We start from the raw sequence: 16,860 nt of genomic DNA on the forward strand, positions 1-16,860 counted from the left end.
TCACACAGGATAGGATTAGATACACGGCTCAGTATACAGTATCACACAGGATAGGATTAGATACAGCTCAGTATACAGTATCACACAGGATAGGATTAGATTTGTCACCGCGTCTGTTACCTGCACAGGTGAATTACCTTTAATAAATCTCTGAGATGCTTTGACGTAGAGTTATGGCGCCAGCGGAGGAGGTGGCGAGGGCGAGATTTTGGGAGCCATGACTGGCAGATGTTTGTATAAGGGTCGGAGTGAAATTTTTAGAATTCTGCAGGTCGGAGCGAAGTTTCGTCGCCCCACAAGCTCTAGAATCACGTGGGCGGTCCGGTCACTATATCTATTCACTTCTATAGGCGTAAGAGAAACAACGTATCACTCTGATCACTAAGTCTCCTTACACACGTCAGGAGGATTTACTGACGTATACCTCCAAGGGAAGGCTGTGATCTGTGCCACGGTATAGGCATGGCGGACGTTCCAGCACCCTGGGGTGCCGGCTCCAGCCCCGGGAAGCTGAGATACACAACACGATAAAACAAGCAAATATGTTTATCCTGGACAAGGATCTGGCGGCTGATAGCGCGGCGAGTAAACACAGCCCTGGTGGAGGCGCCATCGCCGGGTCACCTCCATACAATGGTAATGTGATAGAGAAGGTTTAGGATCAGTGCACCCAAAAATACCCCAAATCCTGGAGTCGTTCTCCTCTGATATTCTGTACAGGTGCTATCTGTTCCTGGGAGAGCTGGGTGACAGATACTAGGGGTAGAGTGCGGAGCGATATTCAGCAGACCCCCAGACTTTGCACAAAGCTGCAGTGTGAACATTCGACCTCTGCTCCACTAATACAGAAACACAGGACCCCCCAATCTCATGGGGGTCTCATCGCCGGACCCCACAGTCCACCAGACACTTGTCACCTATACACTGGATAAAGGATCATCATTGATAATGTTCGACTGCCCCTGTATGTTTCCCAAAAGATTACATAGATGGGTCAAGGGCCACCCCAGAGGGTTAAAGGGGCCACACCACTGGGCTGATGGGGACTACACCAGAGGATCATAGGGCTACCCAACCCCACAGGAGTAAGGACCGCACCATAGTGTTCAAAGGCCACAGCAGAGGGTTAAATGGCTGTCCCAGGGGGCTCAAGGGACGTCCCAGAAGGTTAAAGGGCCACTCCACAAGGCTGAAGGGCCACACCATAGATGGAAGTAACATGTCCCCCACTTCACCAGCACATTCCAGGAGACAGGAGATGCTGTCGGGAGATTATGACCTTGGGGTCACGCGGGTAGCCCTAACTGTTACAGCACAACCAGATCACACCCCACAATAGTGGTGCAACTTCTGGAATCGCAACTTGTTACTCACCTGTCCAATGAGATGTCACAAGGCTGACAGCGGGTACAGACAAGGACAATGGTAACACCCAGGTATCAATTCATTCACATATTTCCAGGAGGAATAACAGAGGGACCCTGAAGAAGCAACGCTCTAGAATGAGGAAGGGATTTTCTTAGGCTTTGTCCACAACTGTCTGAAAATCCTGCAAACCCAACTTTTTTAGTCTGGTGAAGAAAAAAATAAATAGGGGGACCCCCCCCTTCTCTGGGGACCCCGATTATAGTCACAGGGCTCTATAGGGTTTATCCGCTCTCGTGGTCCTGCAACAAGCCAGAAGAATGTGAACAATGTGAAGGCGACCATAGACAGGTCTGGAGAGGTGACGGATCCCCCAGATCTGCACCCCTGTATTTCAGGGTTGGGGTACAAACCTATCGGTATAATGTGACAATTTAGAACCCCGGCCAGGGACAGGCGGACACTCAGAGCCCCGGCCAGGGACAGGGGGACACTCAGAGCCTCGGCCAGGGGGACACTCAGAGCCCCGGCCAGGGACAGGGGGACATTCAGAGCCCCGGCCAGGGACAGGGGGACACTCAGAGCCTCGGCCAGGGACAGGGGGACACTCAGAGCCCCGGCCAGGGACAGGGGGACATTCAGAGCCCCGGCCACACATCACGTCTCTGCTCTGCGTAAAATCACCTGAAATTTGGTCAAAGGACAAAGGTTTGTTAAATGCTGACACAAAGGAGAGAAGATGCCGAGGTGACGTCCCGGGGCGGGCCGGAACCCCAACCTTACAGACTCCTCGGCAATCACTCAATGTCCCTCAAGGTTTATAAAGTTGGGGCAACATGTGTCCTAGATTAACTGGGAGGCTCGGAAAAGGGGGCGCCTCGGCAATGTGAGACGATGGAGGCAGGAGAGGAAGCAGAAGGCGGGACGGGGCGGAGGGGGATGGAGAACTGGCTCGTGTGCAGATTGAAAAATCCTCTTTATTGCGGCCGAAATCTCTGCCAGGCTTAGCCCATTACAGAAGAACCATCTATAGGCGACTGGGCAGGAGGGGGTTAAAGCCATGGATATGGAGAGAAGGGGCAACAGCACTAACAGTATGCCCAAAATGGTGCCAGTAATAGGATAGAGGGCACACAGCAACTCCAGCAGGCAGTGCCCACATAGTATATACCGCCATATAACAGCCGCACGGTAGTGCTCATATAGTATATACCGCCATATAACAGCCGCACGGTAGTGCTCATATAGTATATACCGCCATATAACAGGACTGCCAGCATGATAATATAATGAATAAGTAATGTAATGTATGTACACAGTGACTGCACCAGCAGAATAGTGAGCGCAGCTCTGGAGTATAATACAGGATAAGTAATGTAATGTATGTACACAGTGACTGCACCAGCAGAATAGTGAGCGCAGCTCCGGAGTATAATACAGGATAAGTAATGTAATGTATGTACACAGTGACTGTACCAGCAGAATAGTGAGCGCAGCTCTGGAGTATAATACAGGATAAGTAATGTAATGTATGTACACAGTGACTGCACCAGCGGAATAGTGAGCGCAGCTCTGGAGTATAATACAGGATAAGTAATGTAATGTATGTACACAGTGACTGCACCAGCAGAATAGTGAGCGCAGCTCTGGAGTATAATACAGGATAAGTAATGTAATGTATGTACACAGTGACTGTACCAGCAGAATAGTGAGTGTAGCTCTGGAGTATAATACAGGATAAGTAATCTAATGTATGTACACAGTGACTGCACCAGCAGAATAGTGAGCGCAGCTCTGGAGTATAATACAGGATAAGTAATGTAATGTATGTACACAGTGACTGCACCAGCAGAATAGTGAGCGCAGCTCTGGAGTATAATACAGGATAAGTAATGTAATGTATGTACACAGTGACTGCACCAGCAGAATAGTGAGCGCAGCTCTGGAGTATAATACAGGATAAGCAATGTATGTACACAGTGACTGTACCAGCAGAATAGTGAGCGCAGCTCTGGAGTATAATACAGGATAAGTAATGTAATGTATGTACACAGTGACTGTACCAGCAGAATAGTGAGCGCAGCTCTGGAGTATAATACAGGATAAGTAATGTAATGTATGTACACAGTGACTGCACCAGCGGAATAGTGAGCACAGCTCTGGAGTATAATACAGGAGAAGTAATGTAATGTATGTACACAGTGACTGTACCAGCAGAATAGTGAGTGCAGCTCTGGAGTATAATACAGGATAAGCAATGTATGTACACAGTGACTGTACCAGCAGAATAGTGAGCGCAGCTCTGGAGTATAATACAGGATAGGTAATGTAATGTATGTACACAGTGACTGCACCAGCGGAATAGTGAGCGCAGCTCTGGAGTATAATACAGGAGAAGTAATGTAATGTATGTACACAGTGACTGCACCAGCAGAATAGTGAGCGCAGCTCTGGAGTATAATACAGGATAAGTAATGTAATGTATGTACACAGTGACTGTACCAGCAGAATAGTGAGCGCAGCTCTGGAGTATAATACAGGATAAGCAATGTATGTACACAGTGACTGTACCAGCAGAATAGTGAGCGCAGCTCTGGAGTATAATACAGGATAGGTAATGTAATGTATGTACACAGTGACTGCACCAGCGGAATAGTGAGCGCAGCTCTGGAGTATAATACAGGAGAAGTAATGTAATGTATGTACACAGTGACTGTACCAGCAGAATAGTGAGCGCAGCTCTGGAGTATAATATATATGTCTCATCAACTTGTCCATGTTGTTGACCACAGATCATATCACTTTCGCCTCTTTCCTCTTCTCACCTCACTCTCCGCTCCTGCTCCGTCTCTCACACTCCATCTCTCTGACTATCTGTAAGATACTTCAAAGACAAGATGGATCCTATTAGGCCGCGGTCTCTTCTCGCTCTCTCCTCGCTCGCATCTCTTGCACCTTATCTATTTTATCTCTGCTCTTTCATCTTTATTATGGTGCAGGAAGCGTCTTCTGCTCTCCATCCAGTATTTGATAGCTCAATCCTCTTTGTAACTCGTCGTTTTCATGTAAACTCACAATAATTTTGACATTTTTCCAAACATTCCCTTTTCTTTTCTTGAGTTCATTGTGAGCCGCCATTGGTCAAACGTAAAGTTCTGCTCTGGAGTCATATATGAGGTTATGAGCGGTGGAGGGGGGCGGTATTCTCCATATACACAGTCCAAAGTCATCAGACATACGGAAATACACCGTGTTAGGATATAGTGGCGGTGTTACATGGAATGTATCAAGGACGACGCATTTCACAGTCTCATGGACAGTAACGTATAGGTAGGTGCCTGACCCGGAAATACACTGAGTCCTATATGTTATATCACAACAGAGAGAAAAGGATCAGCCTGGAAGAGGGCACCTGATGAAGGAGTCAGACCCCCAGAAACGCGTCGCCCTTGTACAATGATTTGTATTGCCATCACTTTACCTATATAATAGAGGATTTTTGTCTTTTGGCTTATGGTGTAATACAAGGGTAAGAATATTCTCAAAGACGCCCTCTACAGGTGTGAACATGTGGGGTCATTTATGAGTGATGTGTATTCATTGTGACGTACAATTCTGCAGAGATGGCAATAACAATCTGAAGATATTCCCTTAACCAGTGAAGGTAAAAGCACAAGCCTTGGTGTGACTTATCTGCACCAGTGTCTGCCTGATAGGACACAAATAGATAAAACCATCAATGTCCTGAACACTCCAGCACTGGAAGAAGGAGCAGTCAGTCAAGTCGGCCGCCCTTCACCTTCACGACACCAAGGTCACTACTCTGATCCCGCCACAGTGGACTTGTCTGATGGCTTCAGGATGGAGACCACCCATACACTGAGGGCCTGACAAAGACCTACCGCCCCCATGTCATGCTCCAACTGAGCGATCAACAACCCACAGTGACAGAGAAACCACAATACAGAGCTGTATTCATGTACACAGGGGGCAGCGCCGAGCTCCAGAGGGCGACAAGTGCGAACAAAAAACATTATATTGGCTCATAAATTATTAGTGTAAGGACCAAAATGTGCCCAAGTGAGATATATATTCTGGAGATCCAGGAGGCAGTATTATAGTAGTTATATTCTTGTACATAGGAGCAGTATTATAGTAGTTATATTCTTGTACATAGGAGGTAGTATTATAGTAGTTATATTCTTGTACATAGGAGGTAGTATTATAGTAGTTATATTCTTGTACATAGGAGGTAGTATTATAGTAGTTATATTCTTGTACATAGGAGTAGTATTATAGTAGTTATATTCTTGTACATAGGAGTAGTATTATAGTAGTTATATTCTTGTACATAGGAGCAGTATTATAGTAGTTATATTCTTGTACATAGGAGTAGTATTATAGTAGTTATATTCTTGTACATAGGAGCAGTATTATAGTAGTTATATTCTTGTACATAGGAGCAGTATTATAGTAGTTATATTCTTGTACATAGGAGTAGTATTATAGTAGTTATATTCTTGTACATAGGAGCAGTATTATAGTAGTTATATTCTTGTACATAGGAGCAGTATTATAGTAGTTATATTCTTGTACATAGGAGCAGTATTATAGTAGATATATTCTTGTACATAGGAGCAGTATTATAGTAGTTATATTCTTGTACATAGGAGGTAGTATTATAGTAGTTATATTCTTGTATATAGGAGCAGTATTATAGTAGATATATTCTTGTACATAGGAGCAGTATTATAGTAGATATATTCTTGTACATAGGAGCAGTATTATAGTAGTTATATTCTTGTACATAGGAGGTAGTATTATAGTAGTTATATTCTTGTACATAGGAGTAGTATTATAGTAGTTATATTCTTGTACATAGGAGGTAGTATTATAGTAGTTATATTCTTGTACATAGGAGCAGTATTATAGTAGTTATATTCTTGTACATAGGAGTAGTATTATAGTAGTTATATTCTTGTACATAGGAGTAGTATTATAGTAGTTATATTCTTGTACATAGGGGGCAGTATTATAGTAGTTATATTCTTGTACATAGGAGGTAGTATTATAGTAGTTATATTCTTGTACATAGGAGGTAGTATTATAGTAGTTATATTTTTGTACATAGGAGTAGTATTATAGTAGTTATATTCTTGTACATAGGAGCAGTATTATAGTAGTTATATTCTTGTACATAGGGGGCAGTATTATAGTAGTTATATTCTTGTACATAGGAGCAGTATTATAGTAGTTATATTCTTGTACATAGGAGGTAGTATTATAGTAGTTATATTCTTGTACATAGGAGCAGTATTATAGTAGTTATATTCTTGTACATAGGAGCAGTATTATAGTAGTTATATTCTTGTACATAGGAGGTAGTATTATAGTAGTTATATTTTTGTACATAGGAGTAGTATTATAGTAGTTATATTCTTGTACATAGGAGCAGTATTATAGTAGTTATATTCTTGTACATAGGGGGCAGTATTATAGTAGTTATATTCTTGTACATAGGAGCAGTATTATAGTAGATATATTCTTGTACATAGGAGCAGTATTATAGTAGTTATATTCTTGTATATAGGAGGTAGTATTATAGTAGTTATATGCTTGTACATAGGAGCAGTATTATAGTAGTTATATTCTTGTACATAGGAGGTAGTATTATAGTAGTTATATTCTTGTACATAGGAGGTAGTATTATAGTAGTTATATTCTTGTACATAGGAGCAGTATTATAGTAGTTATATTCTTGTACATAGGAGTAGTATTATAGTAGTTATATTCTTGTACATAGGGGGCAGTATTATAGTAGTTATATTCTTGTACATAGGAGTAGTATTATAGTAGTTATATTTTTGTACATAGGAGTAGTATTATAGTAGTTATATTCTTGTACATAGGAGTAGTATTATAGTAGTTATATTCTTGTACATAGGAGCAGTATTATAGTAGTTATATTCTTGTACATAGGAGGTAGTATTATAGTAGTTATATTCTTGTACATAGGAGGTAGTATTATAGTAGTTATATTTTTGTACATAGGAGTAGTATTATAGTAGTTATATTTTTGTACATAGGAGTAGTATTATAGTAGTTATATTCTTGTACATAGGAGCAGTATTATAGTAGTTATATTCTTGTACATAGGAGGTAGTATTATAGTAGTTATATTCTTGTACATAGGAGGTAGTATTATAGTAGTTATATTTTTGTACATAGGAGTAGTATTATAGTAGTTATATTCTTGTACATAGGGGGCAGTATTATAGTAGTTATATTCTTGTACATAGGAGGTAGTATTATAGTAGTTATATTCTTGTACATAGGAGGTAGTATTATAGTAGTTATATTTTTGTACATAGGAGTAGTATTATAGTAGTTATATTCTTGTACATAGGAGCAGTATTATAGTAGTTATATTCTTGTACATAGGAGCAGTATTATAGTAGTTATATTCTTGTACATAGGAGGTAGTATTATAGTAGTTATATTCTTGTACATAGGAGACAGTATGTCATATTTCTTACATAGGATAGTATTGTACATATTATACATTGTGCTTACTGTTAGGAGCCCTCCTTACAATCAGTGCACGTATACTCTCTTGTGTATAGTAGTGTCAGGATTCTGGACATTTGTGCACATTCCTGGCCGTCTCTGTCCTCCTCCTGTTATCTTTCCTTTAATCATTAAGCAGGTCTGTCCTATATCTGGACAATCACAGCTGTATAACACTAATCCACAAAAACACACACATAAGATAAGGCGCTGATCAGATAGGGAGGTGCTTTGTAGGGTCCATGGCACTGGGTATAATCTCTCCCATGTGCTCAGTATACAGTGTCCTCTGTGCGGTATTGTACAATATACAGATACTGGTTAGCGGCTACTGCCCCTCTGAAGTCACAATGGCCGGCTGCTGTTGAGACGTCTGGGTCATTTCTTACATCAGTCAGTAATACAGATGTCCCCCCCATGTCCCGCCCCAGATTAGGGCCACATTCCTGCACAGTAGTGCCCCCTATGTTGCTTATGCAGTAGTGCACGTGTAGTTTTCCCGTTTTCAGGCTCTCTGCTTACTGTCAGTGAATAGAAACCTTCTTGTGACATCCCCAGCCTGAGAACTTGTACAGAGCTAAAACTTCTCACAGCAGAGGTTCTGTTACAGTTATATCCAGTCTTGATAATCCGCTGTTCAGATTTAAGAACATTTCCATACAATAGATGTGAATTTCCAATAATCTGGTGATCGTCTATCTAAATCATTCTATTGTAACCGCATTTCCATCCCAAGACTGCAAATTTCTCTACCGAACAGAAAATGGAGGCCGCTAACTCCAAGTAAATCCTGTCACCATTCAGGGGCGCACTCCTTGTAGGTAGATACGGCGCCCCCTATTTGTCAGGGTACCTCACTATGTGTAAGTCTACCCCATTCGCCCCTGTATAGCTCTACATAATTATTGATTATTGATCCGTCTATCATCACACGTTCGTTTCTGACTAAGAAAACTTTTCCGTCTTCCTTTTGTTTACGATTTCTTGTACGTATTAGAAAGTCGCCATTATGGCTGCCACAGGGCCGTGACTATAGGGGGCGCACTGGTAGCAGTGATGGGGCCCCAAAGGTCTGCCACATAGAATATACCACTAATCTACACAGGACATGTTAGCTAGGGGCCCCAAAACAGACTATACATTGGGGCCAAGAGCTTCACGTTGTGTATCTGGTGGTCACCCAGCTTTTCCAGACTCCTGAGCAGCCAATCTGTCTGTTGATACGGAGGCATATGTTAGGGTTCAGGGAGCACAATATGAGGAAAATGGGTTACAACAAACATGGCCCCCCGTAGTCACGCAGGGGGTCCATGACTAACACACGGGACAGCGGATCTATGACACCGATACGATAGCACGGAGGAGAGAGAGCTGCAAAATCGGACAGGGATGGTAGAAATGAAGAGCTAGACCAAAAACATGGCGTCTTACATGTCCTATAGGGGTATCACCCAACTTTTCCACACCCCTGCATTGTTAGTTAGTGTAGTCATGCGATGGGGTATACTTAGTTTACCTTCAGGAGTCTGGAAAAGCTGAGTGGTAGGTGGCGTAATATATGTCAGGAATATGTGGCCCTACTGCCTTGTTATTACGTCCCCCGTAAAGCGCACACCGGGGACCAGCCGCAGCTATGGCGGTAATACGTAACGTCTTACAGATTCCCACAAACAGGGTCTGTGTGATGGGGCGCCGCTCGTACACAAACACCCGCTTGGCTCTGCCGGGCCACAAATAACCCACAACGTTATTTAAAGCGACGCGTCACGTAAATTACTGACTGAGTGTAATGCAGTATAATAAACGCTGATGTAGGGAATATCGGAGGGTCGGATTAAATGGAACGTACCGATGCTCAGATGTGACTTCTTAGGTGCTATACAATGGTGTCTGAGCTGAAATCTCCCAGCATGCCCTGCTTGTGCAGATGGGTCACCTGTTATCGGACTCAGGGCCATTTCCCACAGCTGTGCCCAGGCCGCTCCACGTTTCGGCTGGATTTACTGGCCCGTATTTGTGCTAGTATTCACAGACCATTCAATCCAGACCGGACTCAGAAAAATGACTTATCCCCATGTATTACATGAACTCAGACAAGCTGTTGGAGGCGTGTGCGAAGACCTGCTTGCTGACTGTTTCCATTACAGCAGCAGTTTACCATATGGGACACAATCCATATTGACCTGTATACATGCAAACCAATTTATAGAAGCCGCAATCTAATAGGTTGCAGATAACAACAAACCCTTTATGTACCCAAATTAGACAATAAGGCTGGATGCAGACGACCGTGCTGTAACTGGGGAGTACGGGCGGCACATGTGGATGTCTCCTGCGTGTCCTCCATGCACTGGCCGTGGTTCCGTGGCTCCTTTCATTAAATGAATAAGAGCCACGGAAGCAAGGGCCACGAAACAGGACAGGAATAGGACTTATTCTATAGTTTGCGGCCCGGAGTGTTGTGTGTACAAGCCCATAGAAGTGAAATACTCAGATATCACACTGGCCACGGCCACGGTCGTCTACAACCGGCCTAAAGGAACCTTCACACGACGCAGTTGCATGCTGCTTTGATGCAGTTTTTGATTCACCTGGAAAATTAAGAAACTGCGCCAAAAAAGGCGTCAAAATTGCATGCCTGCAGCAGATCTAACTGCCCTGAGTGAACTGCACCCTAAAGCAGTAGAGCAGATAATGCAACCCTCTAAATATAGATGGGAATAGCTCTTAAAGGGCCAGTCGCGACTTCAGGATGAAACGTTCTGTTACTTCTAATAGACAGTTCCGCTCTTAGATCTCGTCTAGCTGTCAGTGAATACAATTTATCTTCTCAGCTGAGGGTTTGTAACAATCGCAGCCACTATGGACAATCCTCACTGAGCCAACAGAAAGGTAACAGGTTTTTTTCCCCTATTTTTGGCAGAAAAGAGGGATTCTATAAAAGTGAATTTTCACCGGATCTACCTGTATTTTCCATCATAGTAAGGGAAGTGATTTTCCTCTCCCCTGCACTTCCTGGACTCCTAGGAATCGCCGGCCGCTCCAGGATTAAACGGTTAACGTCATTATAAATCACAGCAAGTGCGTTCTGCAGAAGGCGGCTCGTGTAACTCGTCACCGCCGCCGAAATCAGTCACTGGGCACAACTAGAATCCAAAACCCCTCGCTGCATCTCGCCCTGCTAAAGCGTTACAAATTGTATGTGGGAATCAATTATATCCGTTTCTTGGAAAGCTGGGTGACCGCCAATATGGCTGACATTACAGCGGAGTGGTGATATGGGGTGCAGGGGTGTATCTTTGCATAATTAGGCAGATTTGCCATTCAGAAGCTATCCATCTGCTGCCACCCAACTTTCCCGAAACAAATAAAGAGTAGTTGAATAGAAGTTTAGTGACCTGTCAGTGACCACTATAGCGAGACATCAGCCCAAGATGTCCCCGGGATGTGAGCACTGAGCCCGCGGGCTACTGATACATTGCATTCTGGGTCCGAAAACAAAGGCATAGACATGGAGGACCCTGCAAGCTGGGAATACACCCCCCATTCTGCTGCCAGCTCACACCGGAGGGGTACATGAGGAACACAGGGCTCAGAATACAGAGGACAGAAAGGGAGTAACACCAAGAAAATACAAACCCTAATCCCAGAGGGTACAGACCCTAAAACCAGGGGCACAGACCCTAATACCAGGAGGTACAGACCTCATATCAGTGGGGACATGTCCTAATTTATCATGTTCCAGGTGTAATATTTAGGGGAGGGGGGTCACATGATGCCACCAGGTGCACTGTCCTTATGCTGTAGAGGTAGGTGGTCGGCACCTCCAGGTCTCAGCCCGGAATAACAGGCGGGGGCAGTGGGGTCACCTACCTGCATGTCCAGTGGGTCACCTGCTTGGGTGATAATCCTGGAGTAATAAAATGCCCCCACCCCAGTGGGTGCCAAATCCAAGACAAGTAAATCCACAGATGGCTGTTATCACTCGGGTGTCACCCGCGGGTCACCGGGCAGGGGGTGTCATAGTTCGATCCCAGATAGACGGCAATAGATACAGGTGAAATCCTCCCAGTGTTCCCAGTGCTGGTGTGGCCCCTTGCTTTGCACTGTCTGGCGTTGAGCTGTGTGGCCCCTGGGTGTTACCAGTCTGGCCTCTGGTGTATGTGGCTCCTGAGTGCAGCTGGCCCAGGCTCTGGTCTATGTGGCCCCTGGCTGTCGGCAGTCCAGGTTCTGATCTGTGTGGCCCCCGGCTGTAGATGGTCCAGGCTCTGATCTGTGTGGCCCCTGACTGTAGACTATCCAGGCTCTGGTCAATGTGGCCCCCAGCTGTAGAAGGTCCAGGCTCTGGTCAATGTGGCCCCCAGCTGTAGAAGGTCCAGGCTCTGTTCTGTGTGGCCCCTGGCTGTAGGCAGTCCAGGCTCTGGTCTATGTGGCCCCTGGCTGTAGAAGGTCCAGACGCTGGACTATGTGGCCCCCGGCTGTAGAAGGTCCAGGCTCTGATCTGTGTGGCCCCTGGCTGCAGCTGGTCCGGTCCCTGATCTGTGTGGCCCCTGTATGTAGCCGGTCCGGTCCCTGATCTGTGTGGCCCCTCACTCCACAGATGAGAACTTGTTCCACTACGAGCCGTAACTTCAAAGCCACGCCCCTCTACATAAACCCTCCCACTAGCCGGAGGCACGCCCTCACCAGGCTGAAACCGCGCCCACCCACCACCTTTTCCCGCCCCTGCAGCGGCCACTGAGGGAAATGTGACGGAAACCTTCAGTGAGGTGTGAGGAGAAATGTGACGTCACTGAGGTACAAGCTGAGAGGGCTGAGGTACAAGCGATGACGTCACTAAGTGTATCGCATCACTGAGGTAAGAGGCATAATATACGAGGTATATAATGTACAATATACGATAATACTGAGGTATATAATGTACAATATACGATAATACTGAGGTATATAATGTACAATATACGATAATACTGAGGTATATAATATACAATATAAGATAGTACTGAGGTATATAATGTACAATATACAATAGTACTGAGGTATATAATGTACAAGATACAATAATACTGAGGTATATAATGTACAATATACGATAATACTGAGGTATATAATGTACAATATACGATAATACTGAGGTATATAATGTACAATATACGATAATACTGAGGGATATAATGTACAATATACGATAATACTGAGGTATATAATGTACAATATACGATAATACTGAGGTATATAATGTACAATATACGATAATACTGAGGTATATAATGTACAATATACGATAATACTGAGGTATATAATGTACAATATACGATAATACTGAGGTATATAATGTACAATATACAATAGTACTGAGGTATATAATGTACAAGATACGATAATACTGAGGTATATAATGTACAATATACGATAATACTGAGGTATATAATGTACAATATACGATAATACTGAGGTATATAATGTACAATATACGATAATACTGAGGTATATAATGTACAATATACGATAATACTGAGGTATATAATGTACAATATACGATAATACTGAGGTATATAATGTACAATATACGATAATACTGAGGTATATAATGTACAATATACGATAATACTGAGGGATATAATGTACAATATACGATAATACTGAGGTATATAATGTACAATATACGATAATACTGAGGGATATAATGTACAATATACGATAATACTGAGGTATATAATGTACAATATACGATAATACTGAGGTATATAATGTACAATATACGATAATACTGAGGTATATAATGTACAATATACGATAATACTGAGGTATATAATGTACAAAATACGATAATACTGAGGTATATAATGTACAATATACGATAATACTGAGGTATATAATGTACAATATACGATAATACTGAGGTATATAATGTACAATATACGATAATACTGAGGTATATAATGTACAATATACGATAATACTGAGGTATATAATGTACAATATACGATAATACTGAGGTATATAATGTACAATATACGATAATACTGAGGTATATAATGTACAATATACGATAATACTGAGGTATATAATGTACAATATACGATAATACTGAGGTATATAATGTACAATATACGATAATACTGAGGTATATAATGTACAATATACAATAGTACTGAGGTATATAATGTACAATATACGATAATACTGAGGTATATAATGTACGATATACAATAGTACTGAGGTATATAATGTACGATATACGATAATACTGAGGTATATAATGTACGATATACGATAATACTGAGGTATATAATGTACAATATACGATAATACTGAGGTATATAATGTACAATATACGATAATACTGAGGTATATAATGTACGATATACGATAATACTGAGGTATATAATGTACAATATACAATAGTACTGAGGTATATAATGTACGATATACGATAATACTGAGGTATATAATGTACGATATACGATAATACTGAGGTATATAATGTACAATATACGATAATACTGAGGTATATAATGTACAATATACGATAATACTGAGGTATATAATTTACAATATACGATAATACTGAGGTATATAATGTACAATATACGATAATACTGAGGTATATAATGTACAATATACGATAATACTGAGGTATATAATGTACAATATACGATAATACTGAGGTATATAATGTACAATATACGATAATACTGAGGGATATAATGTACAATATACGATAATACTGAGGGATATAATGTACAATATACGATAATACTGAGGTATATAATGTACAATATACAATAATACTGAGGTATATAATGTACAATACGATAATACTGAGGTATATAATGTACAATATACGATAATACTGAGGTATATAATGTACAAAAATACTGGAGTAAATGAGGTACAATGTACAATAGTACTGAGGTATATAAGGTACAATACGATAATACTGAGGTATGTATGGACAGTATATGACAGTACTGAGGTATAAAGCAGAGTATATTGCATCATCTAAGATGTAAGGCACAGTATGCAATTTTTATATGACATCACTGAGGTGTGAGGTACAGTATATGACGTCACTGAGGTGTGAGGTACAGTATATGACGTCACTGAGGTGTGAGGTACAGTATATGACGTCACTGAGGTGTGAGGCACAGTATATGACGTCACTGAGGTGTGAGGCACAGTATATGACGTCACTGAGCTGTGAGGCACAGTATATGACATCACTGAGGTGTGAGGCACAGTGTATGACGTCACTGAGGTGTGAGGCACAGTATATGACGTCACTGAGGTGTGAGGTACAGTATATGACGTCACTGAGGTGTGAGGCACAGTATATGACATCACTGAGGTGTGAGGTACAGTATATGACATCACTGAGGTGTGAGGCACAGTATATGACGTCACTGAGGTGTGAGGTACAGTATATGACGTCACTGAGGTGTGAGGCACAGTATATGACATCACTGAGGTGTGAGGTACAGTATATGACGTCACTGAGGTGTGAGGTACAGTATATGACGTCACTGAGGTGTGAGGTACAGTATATGACGTCACTGAGGTGTGAGGTACAGTATATGACGTCACTGAGGTGTGAGGTACAGTATATGACGTCACTGAGGTGTGAGGCACAGTATATGACGTCACTGAGGTGTGAGGCACAGTATATGACGTCACTGAGCTGTGAGGCACAGTATATGACATCACTGAGGTGTGAGGCACAGTGTATGACGTCACTGAGGTGTGAGGCACAGTATATGACGTCACTGAGGTGTGAGGTACAGTATATGACGTCACTGAGGTGTGAGGCACAGTATATGACATCACTGAGGTGTGAGGCACAGTATATGACATCACTGAGGTGTGAGGTACAGTATATGACGTCACTGAGGTGTGAGGCACAGTATATGACATCACTGAGGTGTGAGGTACAGTATATGACATCACTGAGGTGTGAGGTACAGTATATGACATCACTGAGGTGTGAGGCACAGTATATGACGTCACTGAGGTGTGAGGCACAGTATATGACATCACTGAGGTGTGAGGCACAGTATATGACATCACTGAGGTGTGAGGCACAGTATATGACATCACTGAGGTGTGAGGCACAGTATATGACGTCACTGAGGTGTGAGGCACAGTATATGACATCATTGAGGTGTGAGGTACAGTATATGACATCACTGAGGTGTGAGGCACATTATATGACGTCACTGAGGTGTGAGGTACAGTATATGACATCACTGAGGTGTGAGGCACATTATATGACGTCACTGAGGTGTGAGGCACAGTATATGACGTCACTGAGGTGTGAGGCACAGTATGCAATTTTAGTGAGATCTGAGACACAGTATATGAGGTCACTGAGGTGTGAGGTACAGTATATGACGTCACTGAGGTGTGAGGCACAGTATATGACGTCACTGAGCTGTGAGGCACAGTATATGACATCACTGAGGTGTGAGGCACAGTATATGACGTCACTGAGGTGTGAGGCACAGTATATGATGTCACTGAGCTGTGAGGCACAGTATATGACATCACTGAGGTGTGAGGCACAGTATATGACGTCACTGAGGTGTGAGGCACAGTATATGACGTCACTGAGCTGTGAGGCACAGTATATGACGTCACTGAGGTGTGAGGCACAGTATATGACGTCACTGAGGTGTGAGGCACAGTATATGACATCACTGAGGTGTGAGGTACAGTATATGACATCACTGAGGTGTGAGGTACAGTATATGACATCACTGAGGTGTGAGGCACAGTATATGACGTCACTGAGGTGTGAGGCACAGTATGTGACATCACTGAGGTGTGAGGCACAGTATATGACATCACTGAGGTGTGAGGCACAGTATATGACGTCACTGAGGTGTGAGGCACAGTATATGACATCACTGAGGTGTGAGGTACAGTATA

At 42.6% G+C, this 16,860-nt stretch overlaps 1 protein-coding gene across 1 annotated transcript in view; it reads right to left on the reverse strand.

The window, feature by feature from the left end:
• WNT5B (Wnt family member 5B) overlaps positions 1-12,015 on the reverse strand; it is a 54,462-nt gene extending 42,447 nt beyond the window's left edge. The window contains exon 1 of the mRNA XM_075275473.1: positions 11,806-12,015. Coding sequence (XP_075131574.1) covers positions 11,806-11,811 — 6 coding nt within the window. The 5' untranslated portion in view covers positions 11,812-12,015. The remainder of the gene's footprint in view (positions 1-11,805) is intronic.
• Between the last annotated feature and the right edge of the window lie 4,845 nt (positions 12,016-16,860).

Source organism: Leptodactylus fuscus, chromosome 5, assembly GCF_031893055.1.
Source record: "Leptodactylus fuscus isolate aLepFus1 chromosome 5, aLepFus1.hap2, whole genome shotgun sequence".
Lineage (NCBI taxonomy): Eukaryota > Metazoa > Chordata > Amphibia > Anura > Leptodactylidae > Leptodactylus > Leptodactylus fuscus.